Source organism: Branchiostoma lanceolatum, chromosome 2 (assembly GCF_035083965.1).
Source record: "Branchiostoma lanceolatum isolate klBraLanc5 chromosome 2, klBraLanc5.hap2, whole genome shotgun sequence".
Lineage (NCBI taxonomy): Eukaryota > Metazoa > Chordata > Leptocardii > Amphioxiformes > Branchiostomatidae > Branchiostoma > Branchiostoma lanceolatum.
The window spans coordinates 39645195-39668294 of record NC_089723.1 but is presented as its reverse complement, the minus strand read 5'-3'; the positions used below and the strand labels follow the sequence as shown (position 1 = coordinate 39668294).

The following is a 23100-nucleotide window of genomic DNA, read 5'->3' as shown; positions in this document are numbered from 1 at the left end:
TACGTTGATGAAAGTTAAACATCCATGTAGTAAGATACGCCAAAAAATAATTATTCAAGCAACTGGCTAAAATTTTGAAACAGTCAGACGATTCAGACAGTATCCACTGTCTTTCGTCAGTGGCTAACGATAGGACTGGGAACACCAGGTTCAGTCATGGGCATAAATTGTTTTTATTCTTTAATAATCATCTTGATGTTACTCTCCAAGCAGAGCTAGGGTTTCGGCTGGTTTTTGACGTGTTTTTAGGCGTTTTTGTCATGCCTTCTACTTTGTCATCGTTTTTGTTGTTGGCGACACAACAAAAACGATGACAAAGTAGAAGGCATGACAAAAACGCCTAAAAACACGTCAAAAACCAGCCGAAACCCTAGCTCTGCTTGGAGAGTACTTGATGTGACCCAAGCGTTAGCAGGAAGTTCCGAGGCGCCGGAAGTTGCCAGTTATGCCAAAGGTCGGTGCCGCTCGCGCTGACTCAGCATGCCGCATGCCCCGCCGGCACGTGTCCCGCTCAAGGACCGGATGTCGTGCCAACTCGACTGCTTCCCGGGGAGGTCAAACGAGGACAATTGTTGAAAGACTTCACACGCTCGCCGCGGGGGGATATCAAGCTAGAGGAAGGAAGTTGTCGAATGCATCCTCACCTATGGAAATATGATTTTAAAACGGCTAATCCACTAAGACGTTTTCCTGCAGCGATTTACAAAGTTTGTTCATTCTAGTCACACATGTGTATGTGATTCATGTTATATGTATCTGCAACTACACACGTAGTTGAAAGACCTTACACGCTCGTCGAGGATAAATGTCAAGCTAGAGGAAGGAAGTTGTCGAATGCATCCTCACCTCTGGAAATATCATTATAAAAAACGACTAATCCACTAAGACGTCTTCCTGCAGCAATTTACAATCTAGTCACACCTGTGTATGTTTTTGTGTTATATGTATGTTACTACATCTGCAGTTTAAAGACCTTACACGCTCGCCGCCACCGATACATTTCAAGCTAGAGGAAGGAAGTTGTCGAACGCATCCATACCAAAATATCATTATAAAAAACGGCTAATCCACTTGGACCTTTTCCCGCAGTTTCTTCCGGCAGCACTACATAAGTAGTAATTAATTTACAAATAGCTTGTTATTATCTAGCCTGTGTTTGTATTACATGTTATATGTATATGTAACTGAAAGATTTTACACGCTCGCCGTGGATACATCTCCAGTCAGAGGAAGAAAGGTATCGAATGCATCCTCACCTCAGAAAATATCATTATAAAACGGCTAATCCATAAAGACGTTTTCCTGCACATATACTTCCGGCAGCATCAGTAGTGATTTACAAATAGTTTGTTAATCTAACCACATCTATAGCCTGTGTACGTATTTCGTGCTCTATGTATCAGTTACTACAGTTGTATTTTATTTTCAACACGGGCCGCAAGTAAACAATAGGTGAATAGACGACTAGAACGTGACAGTAGCTCACAAACGTTTCCGAACATGGCCTCTGCGCACCATTTTTCAATCAACTTCTTGTACGGTTTCCAAATCATAGTGTTTAGAGATACACAAGCCATTCTCTAATCATAGCTATATATACAGCCCGATAACATCAGACTCAAATAGGCTCGGATCTTTCGGCTTAACCTGAACATTTATATCATTTTGACCACAGTTGATTGAAGACGAATATCATTTTTATTGTATGTCCGAAACATTATGATGTACGTAATTCACTATACATAAGGCTATCATGTTATAAACCAAAAATTATCTCAATTGACTTAAATACTAAATTTAATTACACATTGGCATGTAACAACCCCCGCATGCTATACAAAGGAAAATTTATCAAAGAATGTCTAGACGTTAGAAATTCCTCCAATGATTGTGAAAGCTCATGATCTCATACAATACATACAATAGAATCATATAGACTTGTCATGTTGCCTTTGATATTGCTGCAACCGGTACAATTTGATAATTAGATTTTCTTCTCTTATATTGTCAAAAGACTAAACTAGTCCATGAGACTGTCTGACCTTTGTAATTTGTGTACAACTTTCTAGATCGTGTCATAAATCAGAAAGGAAGGTAAAATGTTCCTCTAGAGAAAAAAAAAGGAAGGTAAAATGTTCCTCTAGAGAAAATGTTATATCAACGTACTTATATACTTTATGATGATGTGATACTAGGTACATGTTTGCTGAGCAAACATACCCTTCAAATCATGCCTTTAACCTTGAAATGTCAAGGTGGTGTCGTTAACATGCACGAAAGAGCGCCCCCCTCCCACCGAAGCCCTTGCCATCTGCCATTCGTTATTTGTCTAGTGCCTGACAACAGGTGCGTACGGCATAATGAAGAAGATACAATCCTTCTAGATACTAAAGATCATACAACGTTAGTATATTCATAACCGCTAGCACACCTTCAGTAAAAAAATACCATTGTCTATGTGTGTAAACTTTCTGCATCCATAGTTGAAGCTACATAAAAAAATATAAAAATTAAAAACATAGTACTCCACTTCCCAGCATACTACAGACCTCCATTATCACGATAAAATGAAAACTCAGCACTTTACAAGAACGGAACAGTACGGTGCACAGTAGTCAAATCTCTATCTGTATAGCCCTTGGCTGTAACTCATCAGGTTCTGTATCTGTATCTGTACAGCCGGTATAACCACCCTTCGGCGTCACACACCAGCTTTGCGGGCACGCGGCGAGACAGCAGCTGGTTATATTACACTGAAGAACCTGTCACACCCAACCTTTGCACATCTGACTGTAAGCGTTGTTTAAAGCTATCTCATGAGGATGCTCCTACAGATCAATGAGCTCCTCGGTTAAATCTTCCTCGTCCAATAAGGTGTGTGATTCAATACGACACGACCACATGCATGCTTACACACAGACACACACTCTCGTGCATCATCTCCATAATGTCTCACGTTTCACCCCCAGCCCTGGGTGGGAATAAGTCCCGAGTGCTTCACCACGGATATGACAAAGAGTAGTGGTTAAGCCACGAGTATCTATTGACATGTGCACAGGCTTTGGCAGAAGAGACTACCCATACGTTTCAAGATAAATAGATAAATAAAGGTAGCGAGATCAGTAAACATGCAGCCATGGTATCTCAAACTACACAATCTTTTAGAAACTTAATTTAGAAATGTTGTCTCCTGTACTTTCATCAAGGATGCGACAAAGAGCAGTGGTTAAGCCAGGAGTATCTATTGACATGTGTGCAGGCTTTGGCTGAAGAGACTACCCATACGTTTCAAGATAGATAGATAAATAAAGGTAGCGAGATCAGTAAACATGCAGCCATGGCAACTCAAAATACACAATCGTTTAGAAACGTAATTTAGCAATTTTTTCTCCTGTACTTTCATCAAGGATGCGCCAAAGAGCAGTGGTTAAGCCAGGAGTATCTATTGACATGTGCACAGGCTTTGGCAGAAGAGACTACCCATACGTTTCAAGATAAATAGATGAATAAAGGTAGCGAGATCAGTAAACATGCAGCCATGGCAACTCAAAATACACAATCGTTTAGAAACTTAATTTAGAAATTTTGTCTCGTGTACTTTCATCAACGATGTGCCAAAGAGTAGTAGTTAAGCCAGGCGTATCTATTGACATGTATGTAGGCTTTGCCTGAAGAGACGTTTCAAGACAAATGGATAAATAAAGGTAGCGAGATCAGTAAACATGCAGCCATGGTAACTCAAAATACACAATCGTTTAGAAACGTAATTTAGATATTTTGCCTCGTGTACTTTCATCAAGAAGTGCCAAAGAGCAGTGGTTAAGCCAGGCGTATCTATTGACATGTGTGCAGGCTTTGGCTGAAGAGACTACCCATACGTTTCAAGATAAATAGATAAATAAAGGTAGCGAGATCAGTAAACATGCAGCCATGTCAACTCAAAATACACAATCGTTTAGAAAAGTAATTCAGAAATTTTGTCTCGTGTAGTTTCATCAAGGATGTGGCAAAGATTAGTAGTTAAGCCAGGAGTATCTATTGACATGTGTGCAGGCTTTGGTGGCGAGATCACGATTGACAGAAGTTCATGTAAACTACAAAGAGAAGTGAACAACATCTGCAACTGGGTAAAAATGAACAAGCTTTTTCTTAACAAAAGCAAAAGAAAATGCATGGTTTTTGGGAGTGTAAAAAACTGTTAGCAAGACCCACACTCAACCTAACTGTTGATGGCAAACGTATTGAACAAGTCATAGAGGTAAAACTACTTGGTACAAATGTTGATGAATGTCTTACATGGAACACTCATACAAAGACAACTTCAAAGAAAATGGCCAGGTCCCTTGGAATGATCAAAAAGTGTGCAACAAACATGGACCAGACACTCTTAAAAATGGTAATTGAATGCCTTACATTTACTCATATGGACTACTGTAGCCCCGTTTGGTCAAGTACTACGAAAAGAAACATTAAGTCCCTACAAATAGTGTAAAACAAAACTTCACGTTTGCTTCAATTCAGTTGAAACCGCTGTGGAAACCTGTGAGAAATAGATTATCATTGAACATAATGAGTACTTTTAGAAGAATTGTTTTCACTAATGAACCTGTATGTCTTGGGAGCAGACTGTTTTCTGTCAACAAGCAGCATAACCACAGAACACCGTTTGCGTCCAAGCCAACTTTTAGATTAGGCAAACCTAGGACGAATGCATTGAAGAAGACATTTATTTACCTACAGAGCTGTCTCGATATGAAATCAGCTCCTGGTAGAACTACAGACAACCCTTTCTGCTCGAACTTTTAAAACTAGACTCTGTGAGCTCTTATTATAAGGTATAGAACTGAAGTGAAGTGTCATTGTATTGTATTTTGTTCAATTAAGGATGGACCACCTACTACTACTTCTACTACTTCTACTTCTAATTTTAAGTAAATCGTACAGACTTTTAAGTAGATCCCTGATTTAATTTCAATTAGACAGTATTTGAATGACATGCTGCTACCTGTAATTAATGTACATATTGGATGGATGTTTGTCATGTTGTAATCGTTACTGTATGTATTGTTATTTTGATGTTGTATTGTAAGATGATGAAGTCCAGGAAGACTAGTGATGTGCCTTAGGGCACACCGCTAATGGGTTTTCGTCAATAAAGCCATAAGTCAATAAAGTCATAAAGATGGTAACTCAAACAAAACAAATGGCTGTTGAGCTATCATAAAATGTAAATTGAAGAAAATGAAATGAAAACAAAGCTGCTGATGATCGTTTTGTCAGACTTAACATTTTATTGAGAACACAAGCGGCTGAAATGAAATGAGCGATTCTTGCGCATTGTGGTTAAGTGTGATATGCAATTGTTTATAAACCTCATTCTTGAATTTAGTCCCACGTGCTTGCATCAAGGTTGTACCAACGAGTAGTGGTAAGGGCAAGGGTATAGACATGTGTTCAGGCTTCGCTAGTCAGATCATTATACACACGCAGCGATGGCAACTCATTCAGCACAAACCGGTGTTGTGCTATCACGAGTAGTAGTCCACTGTTTTCTGCTGCTGCAGTAGTTGAAACATGATATCACGAGTGGCAATGTAATATAAATGTGAAGAAAACGAAATCGACATTATTGTACAGTTGTCTAGAATGCAAGCACTTTGATTTAAATGAAATGAGGGATTTTAAACATATTCAAGGAAAGTGGTTAGGCGTGATAAACATAATCCTTGAATTTGGCCCCGTGTACTTTAATCAAGGACGTGGCAAAGAGTAATATTTGAGCCAAGATTGAATAAATATGTTCAAGCTTGGCTAGCTAGATCTATAAACACAAGTAACGATGTTAACTCAAAAATCACAAACCGTTGTTGTGCTACTATGAGATGCGAATAAAAATATACATGTGAAGAAAAGTAAAATGACACATACTCTGTTTATCTACGTGTATTTTGAATGAGATATGCGATTCTAAAGCTTTGTGGAATGTACAATCATTTATTTATGATTCTTGAATTTGCCAATACAGTGTAAATGTGAAGGAAACCAAATCGACATTGCTGTTTATCATTATCATTAGAAATAGAGAAAGGGAGATACAAAAAGCTACCGGTCCAGGACAGAACATGTAAACAGTGTGCAACGAAAGCAGTGGAAAATGGAATACATTTTATATGCGAATGTCCCGAATTTGAAGCCGAAAGAAACAGATTATTCACGAAAGTATCCGAAATCTCCAAAAACTTTTCTAGATTAAGAAATACACAGAAACTCATATTCCTTTTAAAATCTACCAACCCACTCATCATTGAAAGTGTGGGACTTTTTATTTTCCACTGCTTTCAGAGAAGAAATCAAACCCCGCATTAGTACCATAGATATAGAAACTTACTATAGAATAGCAATATAGAATGATCTTGTATTACATGTATACCTTTTGTTTTATCGTACATTTGTATTTCGACACTGTTGTAAACATGCAATTAGCATACGGGCATGAATTTTCAAATAAACTATTATTATCATACTCTACAGTTCTTACCATAGGTGTGATTCGCAATCGTTTATAAACGTCATCATTGAATCTGTTATCGTCTAGCTTCTTCGTGGACGTGGGAAAAAGTAGTAGTTGAGCCATGAGCACAGACATGTGGTCAGGTCTAGCTAGGTAGGTCAAAAATACATGTAACGATGGCAACGCAAATTGCTGTTGTGCTATCAAGATTACGTTTACAATTTACAGACATATATATATATATATATTAGAGAGAGAGAGAGAGAGAGAGAGAGAGAGAGAGAGAGAGAGAGAATAAAGTCTATGCCACGTGCCTCTATTTTTTATTGCTAATCAAAGGATACAGAAGATTTCCAAGGTCAACTGTGCTCTCTTTTCTCCAGCAGGCAACCTGCCCAATTTTAAACAAGCCTGTCCATCAAATGATGCAACTTACGGGCACATTCGGTTCTTCTGACATAATAACTGCAGGAGGTCCCAAGGAAGGTTCATTTGTACCAAGCTGGAGTCCTGTTATAAGGGGCAGCTTCGTGTTTATCAAAGAATAGCTGTCATCCAACGTATCATACATCTCATCAGACGCCAAAAATAGTTACTCAAGCAACTGGATAACATTTTGAAACAGTCAAAATTTGACTGTTTCAAAATTTCATCCAGTTGCTTGAGTAACTATTGCAGCTCATCATGTTCACATTATTTTTCTGCTCCTTTCTTTAGTCGTTCTTTCCCTTGTTTGTGCGTCTATCTATTTAGTCGACTATCTATTTCGCGACAAAAGGTGCAAGAAAATTGTTCGTTTTGCTAAGATTATATAAAAGTCTCTTTACACGTTATGGTCATACTTTTTCTGTGGCCAACACGGTGATTATCTGACAATAGGGTCAGGAAATCCGTCGACAGACCGACTATTTTTTTCTTGCAATATCGACAGTCAACTAAACCAATGACTAATGATAGTTTATTTAATTCAAATTCAATTTTCTGGTCCGGCGCCTGGGGTTGCTGGAGACAACTTTTTGCGTTCATATTAAAACAAAACAAGTGTGTTTACAATGTGTAAATATTTTCGCCATTATTATTTTTCAAAGAATCTTATAGCTATAGAGCTATAAGTTGCATGTCTTTGCCAACTTTTAGCCTTCTAGATTGAAGTATCATTGCACAGAAGCGAAAAAAAAGTAGCTATTTTTGGGAAAAATTGTTTCCTGGCAACCATTGCTAAGAAACATGATTTTTGAATTGGCTTCACCCTTTAAGATATTAAGTACATACTCAGGGTTCACCATACGAAGTTTCATGCTTTTACCACAATTTGAACAATTCCAGCTATATTTTGCACCAGTCGCCTAGACTATTATGAGCTGTCTTTACATTTTCAAATATTTTCATCTATGTTGGGGTAAATTTTGCTCGCACTTTTACAGTTCAATACTTAAGTATACGTCTGATGAATGATGAAATCTAGTAATCGTCATCCATGTCCGTCATGTTTAGTCTGATTAATCTCACTTACACCAAACAGTTGTCAATCTTAGCTTTGGAGTACCTCATTCGAAATTCCGTGTTTGCCAAAAGGATGGAGACTCTTTATTTCTATCTTTTCTAAAGAACATTTAAGATAAGTCGATGCCACAAGCAGATTTGCATATACACAGTTTTTTTACGTGTTTTTAGGCGTTTTTGTCGGGCTTTCTACTTTTTTCTCTATTTTTTTTTTCTCTACATGTATAAACCCAACGTTGGGTTTATGGGGACAAAAAAAAATGAAAAAGTAGAAAGCCCGACAAAAACGCCTAAAAACACGTAAAAAAACTAGACTCTACCAGTCTCCATGGGTCGCAGGGAAAATAGTAGAAATTTGCCAAATAGTGTCAACTGTATGAAGGGAGTCGGCTATAAGGTCAAATATTGCAACTGCGGATGGGAATGTTATCCTCCATGGCCAAAGTCCCCTGGCAAATGTTCTCTCTATAACCGACGCAGTTAGTCTGGTAGGGACTATAAAAAACCCTGCCGGAACCCGTCCTCTGCTTGGAGAGCAACTCAGCAGTGCGAACACGTAACGCGCCTGCTTATCTCTGCCGGCGAGCTGCTATACATAGAACTGTGCCACGGATACCTCGCGCCAGCTATATTAGATTTCTTACGTTCGGTAAATCGTGTCGCGCCAAATAGACGGATGAGCGCCTGTCCCTGTGGATGCACAGCATGAGATACGAAGAAAAGGCCATTTTTATAAATCGAGATGTAAAATTTGGCTAAGTAATGACGTCCTACTGAAACGGACTGGACTATGACTTGTACTATCATTATCATTACAAATATCTAATGTTGTTATCATTACTGTTCTTTTCATCATTTTCAACACCATTATCATCTATGGTGTGTTAATTTTTGTTTGTATGCGACTGTATGTATGCTACTTGCTTGTAAAATTCGGCCTTACAATGACGCCCTACTGAAACGGACTGGACTATGACTTGTATTATCATTATCATTACAAATATCTAATGTTGTTATCATTACTGTTATTTTCATTATTTTCAACACCATTATCATTTATGGTGTGTTAATTTTTGTTTGTATGCGACTGTATGTATGCTACTTGCTTGTAAAATTCGGCCTTACAATGACGCCCTACTGAAACGGACTGGACTATGACTTGTATTATCATTATTATCATTATTAGAAATATCTAATGTTGTTATCATTACTGTTCTTTTCATTATTTTCATCACCATTATCATCTATGGTGTGTTAATTTTTGTTTGTATGCGACTGTATGTATGCTACTTGCTTGTAAAATTCGGCCTTACAATGACGCCCTACTGAAACGGACTGGACTATGACTTGTATTATCATTATTATCATTATTAGAAATATCTAATGTTGTTATCATTACTGTTATTTTCATTATTTTCAACACCATTATCATCTATGGTGTGTTAATTTTTGTTTGTATGCGACTGTATGTATGCTACTTGTTCTATTTATTTGTGACGCTAGGCCCTGCAGCAAATAAGCCACAGAAACACTAAGCTGGGCAACCCTATGTAAATATTACAGAAAATAAATAGAAAATAAATAAATAAGGTGTATTCTCTCTATATACAAGCCTTTCATCGAGGATAAATTCAGCGGAGTGTGTTGACTCGACATCCTACTGTTTCCTAGAACATCTATTTGCAAAACGTTCCGCCTTGTTTGCGTTTGTACTTGAAACATGAACTGGATTGATTCGTTGCTAAAAAGCCTGTAGTATTTCCACAACTCGGGTCAATAATTAACGGGACGCTATGCATCACGTGTGCATATTTACATGAGGCGTTTTGCGGTGAATCAAAACCACTGCGTTTCTCTCCCCATCTATACAATCGTTAGCCATTATATAAAAGAATCGTTATAAAGCTTGTATTAGAATCCTAATGATGCTCGTGCCGCTATTCGTACTGTAACATCACACCTACAGCAAGACTACAATGTCCGGGGGTGCCGGTATCTCGCCTACAATCCGTAATCTGTATTTCCTCTAACGTCGGCGAACCTATATCCTTGTGCGACATTCAGATATCCCGTGTACGCATGATAACGGGTTGAAATAAAACACCTCCATCCTCCCCACACAGGTATACCGTACGGCGTGAATAACCCAGGTGTGCTAGATGATAATATGGAGGAGCGACTCACCTGTGCTTTCTTCATCCGAGCCCTCCGTGATGTCCTCAGTCAGAGTAGCGTCCATCAGTGAAATCCTCGCCCCACCCTGCCAGGAGGAAACAACGCAAGAGCCGTGAGAATCCCGCCTCAGCTAACCGCGCAGGGTCGCCATCTTCACACTCCGGCTATCCCGGGGAGGTGGAGGGGCAGACCTAGCTGGAGCATCATGGCGAAGTAATATCAAACCCGCAGCTTCTATCGCTCGCCCGTCGCAACTGGCCGCGCGGCCGTCATTTGTCAGCGCTCGGCCGGGTTTGTTGTCGCACGTGACGCACTGCCCGCCGGCCGTGACGTCATTCGTTGCTAAGACAGAGAACGCAAAATCAAAATGGCGGATTGGATGTCCTTGGGAGAGGGAGAGAGAACGGGGAAGGGAATCCCCTCGCGAAGGGCTGGGATTCTCTAACCGCAATAACAAATGCAAAATTCAGAATCGTTCCGCCACCTCCGCAACATTACACGCGTACTGCGCGGTGTACATAATCATTCACGATAACCCACATTTACCTTTTAATCTATTCTCATGAATAAGCCGAAAGGGTGTACCCTGTCATGAATAAATGAGGGAGACCCGCCGTTGTCTTTTGGTTAACGTGAATATTTTCCTATAAACCTAAAAATGTCTCCTTTCCTTTGCGTTTATCCATGCATGTGCAGCACATTCAACAAGACGCTTGTTCTGTTCTGTGCGGTTTGAGAGCGATTTGGGGGCAGAAATGACCATCACTGAACATGCACCACAGGTCTGCACCAAAGGTCAGGGTAAGCCTCCTCATGATTGGTCACTTCACACCGCCCGCCCAACGGCCTCTCAGTAGACCATGCAGCTCGATGCGCAGCTGTCTGTTTTAAACGGAGGGCAGTGCGTGTATTCTCCAAGCAGAGGTGCCGGGGACGGGGGACTAGCAGTGGCCGCAATTTTTACTGGCCGCAATTCTCAACGCTTCCCTCCCTGAGGAAAAAAACATGCGGCCACTTCTAGCCCCCGATCGAAACCTCTGCTTGGAGAGTGATGATCATTTAGCTGATCAGCGTGTGTTTATTGTACGCGGCCAAGCCGTGATGCGTTACATAATATATCCCCCGCGTTTCCCACTGTGACTGGTGTAAGTGGTTTCATGCCGCGTTGTGATGAAAATAGCGATAAATCAGTGACGTGTTTTTTAAGCCCTTATTGGAATTGAAATTCTAATTAGACTCTCTACTATAGCCTGTGACGATCTGCATGAAGGATGGTCCATTTCCGGTCCCCGCGGGAATTCCTGCGGCCCGGATTCTATCATCTGTGCGCATAGATCGCACCTCCATGCCCGGCGACCGCCCTACTCATCAAAATAACATAGACAATAACAAAAACATAACTGAGAGAAAATAGATTATATAGATGCGCCTTTGGTATACTTTTTTTCAGAACTGAACTTCCATGCCCAGCGTCCACCTTACTCATCAAAATAGCATAGACAATAACAAAAATATAACTGAGGGAAAATATATTATATAGATGCGCCTTTATTATACTTTTTTCAGAACTGAACTTCCATGCCCGGCGTCCACCTTACTCATCAAAATAGCATAGACAATAACAAAAACATAACTGAGGGAAAATATATTATATAGATGCGCCTTTATTATACTTTTTTTCAGAACTGAACTTCCATGCCCGGCGTCCACCTTACTCATCAAAATAACATAGACAATAACAAAAACATAACTGAGGGAAAATATATTATATAGATGCGCCTTTATTATACTTTTTTTCAGAACTGAACTTCCATGCCCAGCGTCCACCTTACTCATCAAAATAGCATAGACAATAACAAAAACATAACTGAGGGAAAATATATTATATAGATGCGCCTTTATTATACTTTTTTTCAGAACTGAACTTCCATGCCCGGCGTCCACCTTACTCATCAAAATAACATAGACAATAACAAAAACATAACTGAGGGAAAATATATTATATAGATGCGCCTTTATTATACTTTTTTTCAGAACTGAACTTCCATGCCCAGCGTCCACCTTACTCATCAAAATAGCATTGACAATAACAAAAACATAACTGAGGGAAAATATATTATATAGATGCGCCTTTATTATACTTTTTTCAGAACTGAACTTCCATGCCCAGCGTCCACCTTACTCATCAAAATAGCATTGACAATAACAAAAACATAACTGAGGGAAAATATATTATATAGATGCGCCTTTATTATACTTTTTTCAGAACTGAACTTTTATGCCCAGCGTCCACCTTACTCATCAAAATAGCATTGACAATAACAAAAACATAACTGAGGGAAAATATATTATATAGATGCGCATTTATTATACTTTTTTTCAGAACTGAACTTCCATGCCCAGCGTCCACCTTACTCATCAAAATAGCATTGACAATAACAAAAACATAACTGAGGGAAAATATATTATATAGATGCGCCTTTATTATACTTTTTTCAGAACTGAACTTCCATGCCCAGCGTCCACCTTACTCATCAAAATAACATTGTCTATAACAAAAATATAACTGAGGTAAAACAGATATAGATGCGTCTATACATTTAATTTCTATCTTGATCGCACTTCCATGCCCAACGTTCACCCTATAGCTACTCATCAAAATAACATAACAGAAACAAAACCGATGGGAAAATATTATACGGATTTGCCTTTATATCGCGTCAACCCTACTCATCAAAATAAAACAGACAATATCAATAACATAAGTAGGGGGAAAATATATGATACGGATTTGTATCTAATTTCTATCTAGAAATTCACTTCTATGCCTGACGTCCAGCCTAATAATATCATAGTTTTCTTTTCATTCTTTAGGTATCTAACTTAGCCCATGTTGTGTATGGTCATACAATAAACTTCATTGTCATTGTCATTATGTCGAATCATTAATGATTAACTATGCTATCATCCTTTCAATGCAAAAATAAATAGAAGGAATAAAAATAGGCAATGCGCGTTATAAATTCCACTATGTATACCATTTTTAACCAGAACTGCAGGCGCATATACTATGATAGGTGAAGAAGTTTGCATACTGAAATAAGTTTGTGGAATCTTCTGTGAGACACTGTTCTCGCTGTATAAGGTCTGAATGTTTTCACGTTGCTGTCAGTTGAATAACCAGACGTGCTGTACGATATATAACGTGCAACAAACCTGGCTCTGCATGTAGCCACAGCCATTCCTATGATTCCAATAATATATTTATTTATTTATTTATTTATGATTCCAATAATATACAATATACATTTCTATTTTTACATTTCAGAAATTATAACAATATGATTTGCTTCTAATCCAAAGGGGGAAAAAGTACAACGGAATGTACAAAGGCAATGACAGAGGACATTTCATTTGTAGAAATTAATGTTAGGTTTTATTTCGCAAATGATATACCATAAACATATACACGCATATACGCATATACGGCAGTCAAAGAAAATGAATATGAAAAACTTTAGTGCACTATGATTATACACGGTACAATGTAAGGCAAAAACTATCAAACAAAACATAAATGCTTTCCCCCCTCAACAACAAAGGAGGTCTACGCATCCAACTTGCACTTGGGACAACAGGGGCTAATTGATTCATTAGCATACAACCTTGTCTTAACTTGCTATTCTATTGAACCATCTGAAATAGTCTTTACTTCATTAACATATCTCTTCAGAGGTTTGGTAAAAAACCTAGTTCTACCTGATCTGGTCTTAGTCACTGAAGAAAGATAGCGGATGACTGTTTCAAAATTCTATCCAGGTGTTTGAGTAAGTATTTTTGGCGTATCTTATTACCTGGATGTCTAACCTTCATCAACGTAAAACATATATGTATCCTATATAAGGAGAAATATACTCGAAACGTCCGGAAATAAATCTCCGAATATTTATCCAGTTGTAGAGTTTGAATTTCTCCTTATATATTGTTTACCTGGATGTCTAACCTTCACAAACGTATATATGTATCCTAATACTTGATTAAATCATACAGTCGGTCCATGTCCTCCCCACATCGCGCTTCATGTAGCTTCCCGTATGAAATGCCGCGGGGTATTTGCCGCTGCGCAATTCTTCTCCCATTGGTTGCTAGGCGACCAGACTACCCGAACCGCGCGAGGGTTTATGTGGCTGCGGTTATCGTCTGATAAACAGGACCGGTCCATTTGACGGGGAGGGGGTTTATATGGCTGCGGTTATCGTCTGATAAACAGGACCGGTCCATTTGACGGGGAGGGGGTTTATATGGCTGCGGTTATCGTTTAATAAACAGGACTGGTCCATTTGACGGGACGGGGGTTTATGTGGCTGCAACTACTGTAATTCACTTTATTTTCACGGTAGGGAAATTTCACGGCTGATAAACAGGATGGGGGTTTATGTGGCTACAACTATCGTCTGATATACGGACTGGTCCATTTGATGGGACGGAGGTTTATGTGGTTATAGCTTATCGTCTGATAAACAGGACATTCGACGGGAAGGGGGCTTATGAGGTTATAGCTTATCGTCTGATAAACAGGACTGGTCCATTCGACGGGAAGGGGTCTTATTTGGTTATAGTTTATCGTCTGATAAACAGGACTGGTCCATTACACATGACGGGAGGTCAGGATGGATTTCGTTATGCCATTACTATTGACAGGGCGTTCCGTATTGGCAGGATGCACAGGAATGACCACTATTCAATAGTTAGTCTTGCTCAGCTCAGAACTGCCAATAAGTCTTATTATTGCATTCTCATGGTTAAAATTATCTGTATCTGTATCTATATAGCCGGTACAACCGCCATTAGGCGTAACACACCAGCGTAACAATTATGCAAGGGTTAGGGTTGGGACTGGCAGGATCATGGACATCCTGTCAATAGTGAAACATTCTTATTGACAGGAACACCCAGTCAACAGTATCTATCATTTCTTTACAGTCTTTTGATTGTCCATGTGAGTCTCATACTTGGCCTGATTCCTTCCACATCTCACATTTTTACCGCTTTTCACTTTTCCTTTGAACTGATTTAGTATCGGCGGGGCAGCATGGACGCTCAGTCAGTCTAATATTGCTGTTTATGCATTTTCGCCGAAAGGGGGGGGGGTCGAGACTTGCGCAGGCAAAGTTTGCGGTGGACACAATTCTGTATGACAGTGATAATACATCGGAAACGCATATTCCAGGTATCACCGCGAAAATTAAAAAAACGCCGCGAACAATTCAAGATTTACAGAACGACCCCCTCCCCATATTCAAGGCTTTACATCCTCAACACCCTTTAGGAAGTAAATACGATTCTAGGTTGGTTGCAAAGATAACGACGCTCAAAAACGTTACCGACGCAACGACGCATAAGGACGTTACCGGGGCAACGACACACAAGGACGTTACAGGGGCAACGGCGGACAAGCTAAGGCCGTTCCTGAAGGTGACATGTCGCAAGCTTTAGTGCAATGAAAACAATTCATATTTTCTGTGACTGTGAGATTCGCATCCGCCAATACAAACAGATCAGCGCTTGGTGTCGGCTACGACAGTAAATAGTCGTTTTTCTTTTAGCCTTAAAACATTCTTAATGTACGATGTATACGATGATGTGATGAGCATTTAGTTGAATGCATGGTGCATATCACTAATTCACATGCACAAAACGCAAACAAAATATGTATTAGAGCACTACAGCAGCATCATCAACACTTGTCTATCAAACATCAAATATTAAAAACATTTGCCAAAAATAGTTATTCAAGCAACTGGATAAAATTTTATCCAGTTTCTTGAGTAACTATTTTTTGCGTATCTTACTACCTGGATGTCTAATCTTCATCAACGTATTAAAAACATCTCATTTCTTTATATGAGCATTTAGTTGAATACATGGTACATATCACTAATTCACAAAACGCCAACAACGTGAAGCTACAGTAGACAAGTAATATATGTATTAGAGTACTACAGGAGCAACATCAACACTTGTGTATGAAAGATTTAAAACAAGGAGCAACATCAACACTTGTGTATGAAAGATTTAAAAATTTCATGTCTTTATTTGTAACATCTCAAGCAGCTGTTACACACTTAGGACCATCTGACATTTGCCAACTTTCTCACGAATTGAAATGGACAAAGCTTTTTAATTTTCTTAATGTATTGTCAGTTATAATGATTTATGATTCACCGGGAGATCAACTTGGAGTCGACATTAGATTCAATCTTCCTTGTGTCCTCCATGAAAATGGATGCATTGTTTTGGTGTGTCTGTCTGTCTGTGATTTTGTGTTTTCGGATAGCTGTGGTCAGAATAATTCAAAACCTCTGGATATTCAATCAAAGGTTGGGCAAGGTACAGCCGGTGATGTGTGACATGGGACTCACGATTTGGTATTCTAAACAGTCAACACAATTTTCTTCTAGCAACATTAAGAACTAGTATATCATCATGTTGATAATAAACATCACAGCTACATAAATCATGGTCCATATAGTATTAGATATATAGCCACGCGCCATTTCGTTCAAACAAAATCATCTCAACTTGTCCAACGTTACTGATTTTTATTTTTTATTTTTGCTTTTTTTAGAATTGCAACAGTGCAATACACGTGAGACATAAGCAGCTATTGCTGGTGTCGTGACCCACACACATAATATACCCGTTTTCTCACTTGGGTGGAGTGAGGAAAGTCGTGTAAAGTGCCTTTTTCCTGATGGCACACCATCGGTGACGTCAGGGGATTCAAACCCGGGACCGCTGGGTTCTCGGACGAAAACCCTGCCATTACGCCACACGACTACTCATTTCTACAAAGAACGTGGCGGTTTATCGATCACATGAAACAAGCAAAGAAATGAATAACGGAGGACATACGAACCTTTCGCACTTTGCTGAGGTACAGCTTGCCGCCGGAGCCCCGCGTGGTGATGATGAGGTGCTGGGAGAAGAGGAAGCACTGCCGCGCCGACTCCTTGTCTTTGTGACTGAGGCGAACTCGGGAGGAGGACCTGCCCCGGTCCACAGACAGCTGCACCAGAGTTCCTGCAGACATGATAGCACACTTGTAATAGGGTGTTAGGAACTATGCGGCTATGACTTAGATTTGGTTCAATATAAACCAGCAAAATGGTGATCCTGTCCTTGGTGCTGATATTTGTGTCATTAGAGTGTTTGTGCCACAAAATGAAAACACAACATTTCCTGATTACATACAACCATATCAAGTGCTGCATTGTGAAAAAAGATTTAGATGCTAAATATGCACCCTTTTGATGTTAATAAGCATCACATTTTTAAATCATACTTCTGATTCTTGAGTTCTGCCGTCAGGTAATCATGTTTATTCTTAGATTGATGTTTCAAACTAAAAGGTATATTTTGGCTCATGTGCCACTACAATTGAAGCACTTGTGCCACACCTTTGGTACAAACATGTTACCTATCGCACGAATGTCTGGTTGATTGATTGATGGATCTATCCATACCTTGTCGCACGAATGTATGGTTGATTGATTGATTGATCTATCCCTACCTTGTCGCACGAATGTCTGATTAATTGATTGATTGATTGATTGATGGATCTATCCCTACCTTGTCGCACGAATGTCTGGTTGACGTCCAGTAGTATGTCGCACCCGTCCACGATCATGCGCTCGATGGACAGAGACTTCCGGATGTTCTCCGTCTCGCTCACCTCATCCTGCATCACCTGCGGAGACCGATAGGTTTTGGGGTTAACAAAGTTCGCACAATGTTTTACAGCAGAAAATAGGACGATTCCAACAGATTGGGTGATTTATTCAGTAACCAATTGATTGATTGATTTATTCATTCATTCATTCAGTGACTTTCGTACGGTCAACCAACGTTACATGATCTTTAAATTCTACGTACTATAAAGTAACGGCTAACATAAGTAAATCTAAAATATTGTATGACAATCAGTTAGGGCCAATCGCAGGTTTCATTATGATTACCTCCCTTAGGCCCTGTTTCGTGTCTGTGTGTTTCCGGATACTTGTGGTCAGCATAACTCAACAGCCTATGGATGGATTGTGATGTGATATTTGGAATGTGGGTAGGACCCGTTTGAGATAATGAAGCTCTTGAAACGTTATTCTGAACTGCTGCAGTTCTTAACCTACCCGTGACAGCTCCCACTTGGTCTATGCCAACATAACAAATCTTAACATCTACTTACTAAACCTTAAATCTGTTATATCTTATCACAGTCAGATCTAACAAGGGATAATGTAGTCTCAAATTATTGCTCTGAAATGCGTGAGTCGTTAACCTACCCGTGACAGCTCTTCCAGCTTGGTCTGCGCAAACTCCAGGCTCTTCCTCTCCACGTGGTCGTGCGGCGTGTGCGCCAGCAGCTCATTCAGCGTGATGATGTACCGCGGGATCTGCAAGGGAAGGGAAGCAGTAAATGTAGTCAGCATTTGGACTAGAGTCGTGTCGGGGTGTGGGCCAGGAGCTCGTTCAGCGTGATGATGTACCGCGGGATCTGCAAGGGAACACAAACAGAAAATGTATCATATCGTTACATGTGTGCAAAAGAACAGAGCCAGCATTTAGACTAGAGTCGTGTCAGGTGTACGCCAGGAGCTCGTTCAGCGTGATGATGTAGCGCGGGATCTGCAAGGGAACACAAACAGTAAATGTATCATATATTAAGGTAAAGGAACAGGTAGTCCCATAGCCTTTAGGGCGCCGTAGGGGCAGTGGGTTGTTATACAATGTGTCTAGGGCACGGTATACATATTGGAAGGCGGAGCAGCTTTGACTGTGAAGGGTTTGTGACATTTTCCGCATGGAAACCATGTGTTAGAATTTTGCACCCACACATGAATTATCAACATTTTTGTTGAAATTGATGAATACTAAGAGCGCTGGTAATTGATGACTGCGATGTCCGCAATAGCCAGCATATCTGTGGCAGGTCTGTTACAAGACGATAGGTGTCGCTTCACAACCACCACAGTTTTCATCGTCATGAGTGTGAATATCTGCAGATCGTCTGTGAACCGCGCGGGGCAAATGCGCAACACACATAAAGGAAAGGACAAGTCAACTCAACGGGGTAAGTGGGGAGGGGTATCTATGCTATCCTGGAACACGGAACACTAAAACGACAGTGTAGAATCCCAAACCTATTCAAGTCCCTAAACTCCTTAAGTTGCCAAGGGGAGAGTATGCTCTTGCTAATTGCCCGGTTGCATGCTGTATTATTCATCATTACGATTGCAAGAGTTTTTTGCGAACTCCCTGGACTCTGGAGGTTTGGATTTCAAATCCCGATTATTGTTGCTCACCCGATTCGAAAGCGTTGCAGTCCTTTGGACTGTTCTCTATACGTGTCAAACAGAACTACAGTAATTTCTTCGTAAAATGAACCTATGAATACTTACATAGCGGCTCTCTTCTCTGTCATGACTAGTGAGCTAAACTGGCTTTACTATGCTTGAAGCTGAATGCTTGACTCAATTCCATTGTAATGTCTTGTCCTTGTCAGCAGGGCTAGCCCTTTGCAATAGCCTCAGGCTAGTTGGGCAGCCCTGGCTGTATGTCCTGAACAGCGAAACCAATAAATAAATAAATAAATAAATAGATAAATAAATAAATAAATAAATGCTAGACTCACCTGGTGCATAGGGTAGGTCAGAAAGGTCTCCAAGGTGCGGCCCTCGCAGATCGGCTTGGCCTCGTATTGCTTCAGCAGGGTGTTAAACACGTTACTCTGATGTTTACACTCGGCCAGCACCTGTGTAAAGATACAATGTAACAATGTTACAGTGATACAATGTAACAGTGATACAATGTTACAGTGATAAAATGATACAATGATGCAATGTTACAACGATGCAGTGCTACGATTATACCACGTTAAGATAATACAATGTTACAATCGTACAATGTTACGATGTTACAATGTTACAATCATACAATGTAACGGTGATACAATGTAACGATGATACAATGTTACAACCATACGATGTTACGACAATACAATGGCAACAGCTTGTTGCTTTGACATGATCGCCCTCACTAGCTCCGATACTAACGGCTGTAACATAAACACTGCAAACTGACTTCCGGGTGTGACGTGAATGCCTGTTTTTAGTACGCATACGGGTACAGGTTAGTGCATATCATGTTACGTTTTTACACACGCAAGCACATCGAGTTAACGGTTCCTGTTTGTGCCTCTGTGGACGGAGTTTTGCTTGTGAGGCCGCAATTATCTAAATACAGTGGAGTGGCTGGTTACTACATGCTAGGAGCGTTGGTGTCACAGGAAGTTAGATCAAAGGCCCCAGAATAGGTCCCTCATATCCTGTATTCAGTTTCCTACTTTATGCACGTGCACGTCTGTTGCTTTATGAGAGCCAATCAGAAAACGCATAGCCAGAATCAGCGGGAACCCCATAATAATCGGACTGGAGTTGGTCAGTCGAAAATTTGGGTCAAGTATTTTGTGTTGGCAATTACAGTTTAACCTTGATTCAGAAAACCTTTTAGTTGTTGTGATAGTCTTTTTGTTGATCGATTATTATGGGTTTCCCGCTGATTCTGTCTATGCATTTTCCAATTGTCTCTCATAAAGCAACAGACGTGCATAAAGCAGAAAACTGAAGACAGGAAATGAGGGACCTATTCTGGGACCTTTGATCAAACTTTTTTTTTGTGTTGACAGTTCAACCTTTATTCAGAGTGACTTCTACCAGCACAGATGAAGTTTCAAGTGAACTAAACGGTTTGCACGGAGGTATGAGACCTCCGAACTCTTGTTATGTCTGCCCTTTCCCCCCGTACCTCACCTGCAGACTGTAGTGGTGATTGCGCACGTACTCTTGGTAGATGCTGAGCATGGGAAGTAACATGTCGAACAAATCTCCTGCAGAAAAGAAATCAGACGTGGAATAACATTACAGTCGAGTTAACAGGCATTATGCTTATTCATGTATTTGCATAATACATTGCTCTTAAACCTATCATCATGCATGAATGAACTAATAGACAAGCTTTTGGGGCATCTTGGGACCGGAAGAGTCTTTTGTGGCTGTAATTCCCAAATTACATTTAAGTGGCGTATGTCCTGCAAATTTACAGAGGATGGTGAAACAGACAAAACTGAATTGCTACAACTTTGGTGTCATCATGGAATAAAATGACGTCATTATGACGTCATTTAGCTGTATTCATCCCCTGAAACCCAAACCCCAAGGCCTCGTCTGAATAGGGTTGACATTAACCTTCTCCCTGCTGCCTAACCCTGTAACCAATAGAGACCTGGGTGCCAAACGGCCGCTTCAGCGTGCTGAAGGTTAAAAGTCTATGACTGGTTAAACCCGGGACTTGATATTGCTGTAACGAAAAGGCAGGAAATGTGATATAATTTGGTAAAGATTATTTGTGCTTGCAAAAGAAAGAAAAGGACAATCCCATACGAACCTAACACCAGTGTCGGCCAGCTCTCCATCCTGGCCCGTAAACCCTGGTAGAAGATCTGATGGAGGAACATGATTGTCTCGCTGCAGGTGGGTTTGATAAGAAGGGAAATAATTAGATATTTCAATACTATTCAGATTCATCAAACTTCGTCAAACTTCTCCTTGTACTCAAATATTTTGCTTTTGATACATTTTTTCTCGATCATCATTTTAAGGCAGCCCAAATCATTCCTAAGTCTAAGTCTAAATCATACCAAATCTGCTATACTATGTAGGGAACAGAAGAACAAACGTAAAACCGCCACGCACTTTAGCCCCTGCCACACATACAGGACCTTCCCACGACCTAACTCCCGACAACATTCCAACCAAGGTCGGCGCTGGGTTGGGTAGAGAAGGCCATGGTCGGCTTTGCAATAAATATGTAAGATCTTCCCACAACTTCACCTGTTCAAGAAAATTGAGTTGACGTCTTCATGGGTGATGGGCGGTTTCTTAGAGCTGGCCGACATCTTCAGCGGGCGCAGGAAGCACGTGACCAGTGTGGACAGCTGGGTGACATACTCCTCCTCACATTCCACCATGGTGAACACGATCTAAAGAAAATAGAAATATCATCAAGGGGCACTGGTTAGGGACATCCTTTCGAATGGCATGTCGAGCCGGATGAGGAGAGTCACACCTTTTTCATCAGTTTGGTTCTCAATGGAAGTAACCGAGTCATGAGCTGTGATGAAGGGGGACTTAAACTTAGTCACGTTTGGGACCGCATTCTTCACACTGAAGCAGCGACACCTAGCTGCAGTTCGAAGTACTACCAGTCAACATTGCCCTGAGGAGGGAAACAGACGGTCACCGAAACATTGGCAGCTAGTTATGTACTGGTTTTGTGTGAAGAACGTGTGTTATCTAACTTTGTTATGACGTATTACCCACAGTGGAGATGCACACTGTTCAGACAGCTCAAATCAGGAGAAACCAGACTGATGCGCAACGCAGAAGACAAGCGGATCCGCAGAAAAGAGCTTTGCAACAGAACTGAGTCAGCTTACAGATGTGATTTTTGTGGCAGAGACTGCCATTCTCGTATAGGGCTGTTTAGCCATAGTCGATGCTGTAGGGCTGTTGTGAATTAGGATTTTACTATGGTCAATACTGACCGACGGAGGCCATATATATATATATTACCCACAATATGTCACACTGCACATGTACACATCAAACCGTGAACTAGCTTATTGATCACAGCCTACCTGGTTCCGTTTGCGCATGCTCTCCGCGTGTGGAGACCGGATGTAGTCCTGCACGATGGACTTCCATCGCCGACGACACAACCAGCCTCGCAGGAAGCTCTGAACCTATCGGGAAGATCGGTAGAGGGCGTTAGTGTCAACACACACACACACAAGTACT

At 40.4% G+C, this 23100-nt stretch overlaps 1 protein-coding gene across 2 annotated transcripts in view; it reads right to left on the bottom strand.

Annotated features, from left to right (window-relative positions):
* Positions 1 to 23100, bottom strand: part of LOC136429014 (ras-specific guanine nucleotide-releasing factor 1-like) — a 68677-nt gene that overhangs the window by 13194 nt on the left and 32383 nt on the right. For both annotated transcript variants that reach the window (XM_066418896.1, XM_066418897.1), the window contains 9 exons: positions 22941 to 23045; positions 22135 to 22283; positions 21689 to 21768; positions 21055 to 21131; positions 19878 to 19997; positions 18529 to 18639; positions 17822 to 17939; positions 17109 to 17272; positions 10199 to 10274 (listed from right to left, as the gene is read on the bottom strand). In XM_066418896.1, the coding sequence (XP_066274993.1) occupies positions 10199 to 10274; positions 17109 to 17272; positions 17822 to 17939; positions 18529 to 18639; positions 19878 to 19997; positions 21055 to 21131; positions 21689 to 21768; positions 22135 to 22283; positions 22941 to 23045 (1000 nt within the window). The remainder of the gene's footprint in view (positions 1 to 10198; positions 10275 to 17108; positions 17273 to 17821; positions 17940 to 18528; positions 18640 to 19877; positions 19998 to 21054; positions 21132 to 21688; positions 21769 to 22134; positions 22284 to 22940; positions 23046 to 23100) is intronic.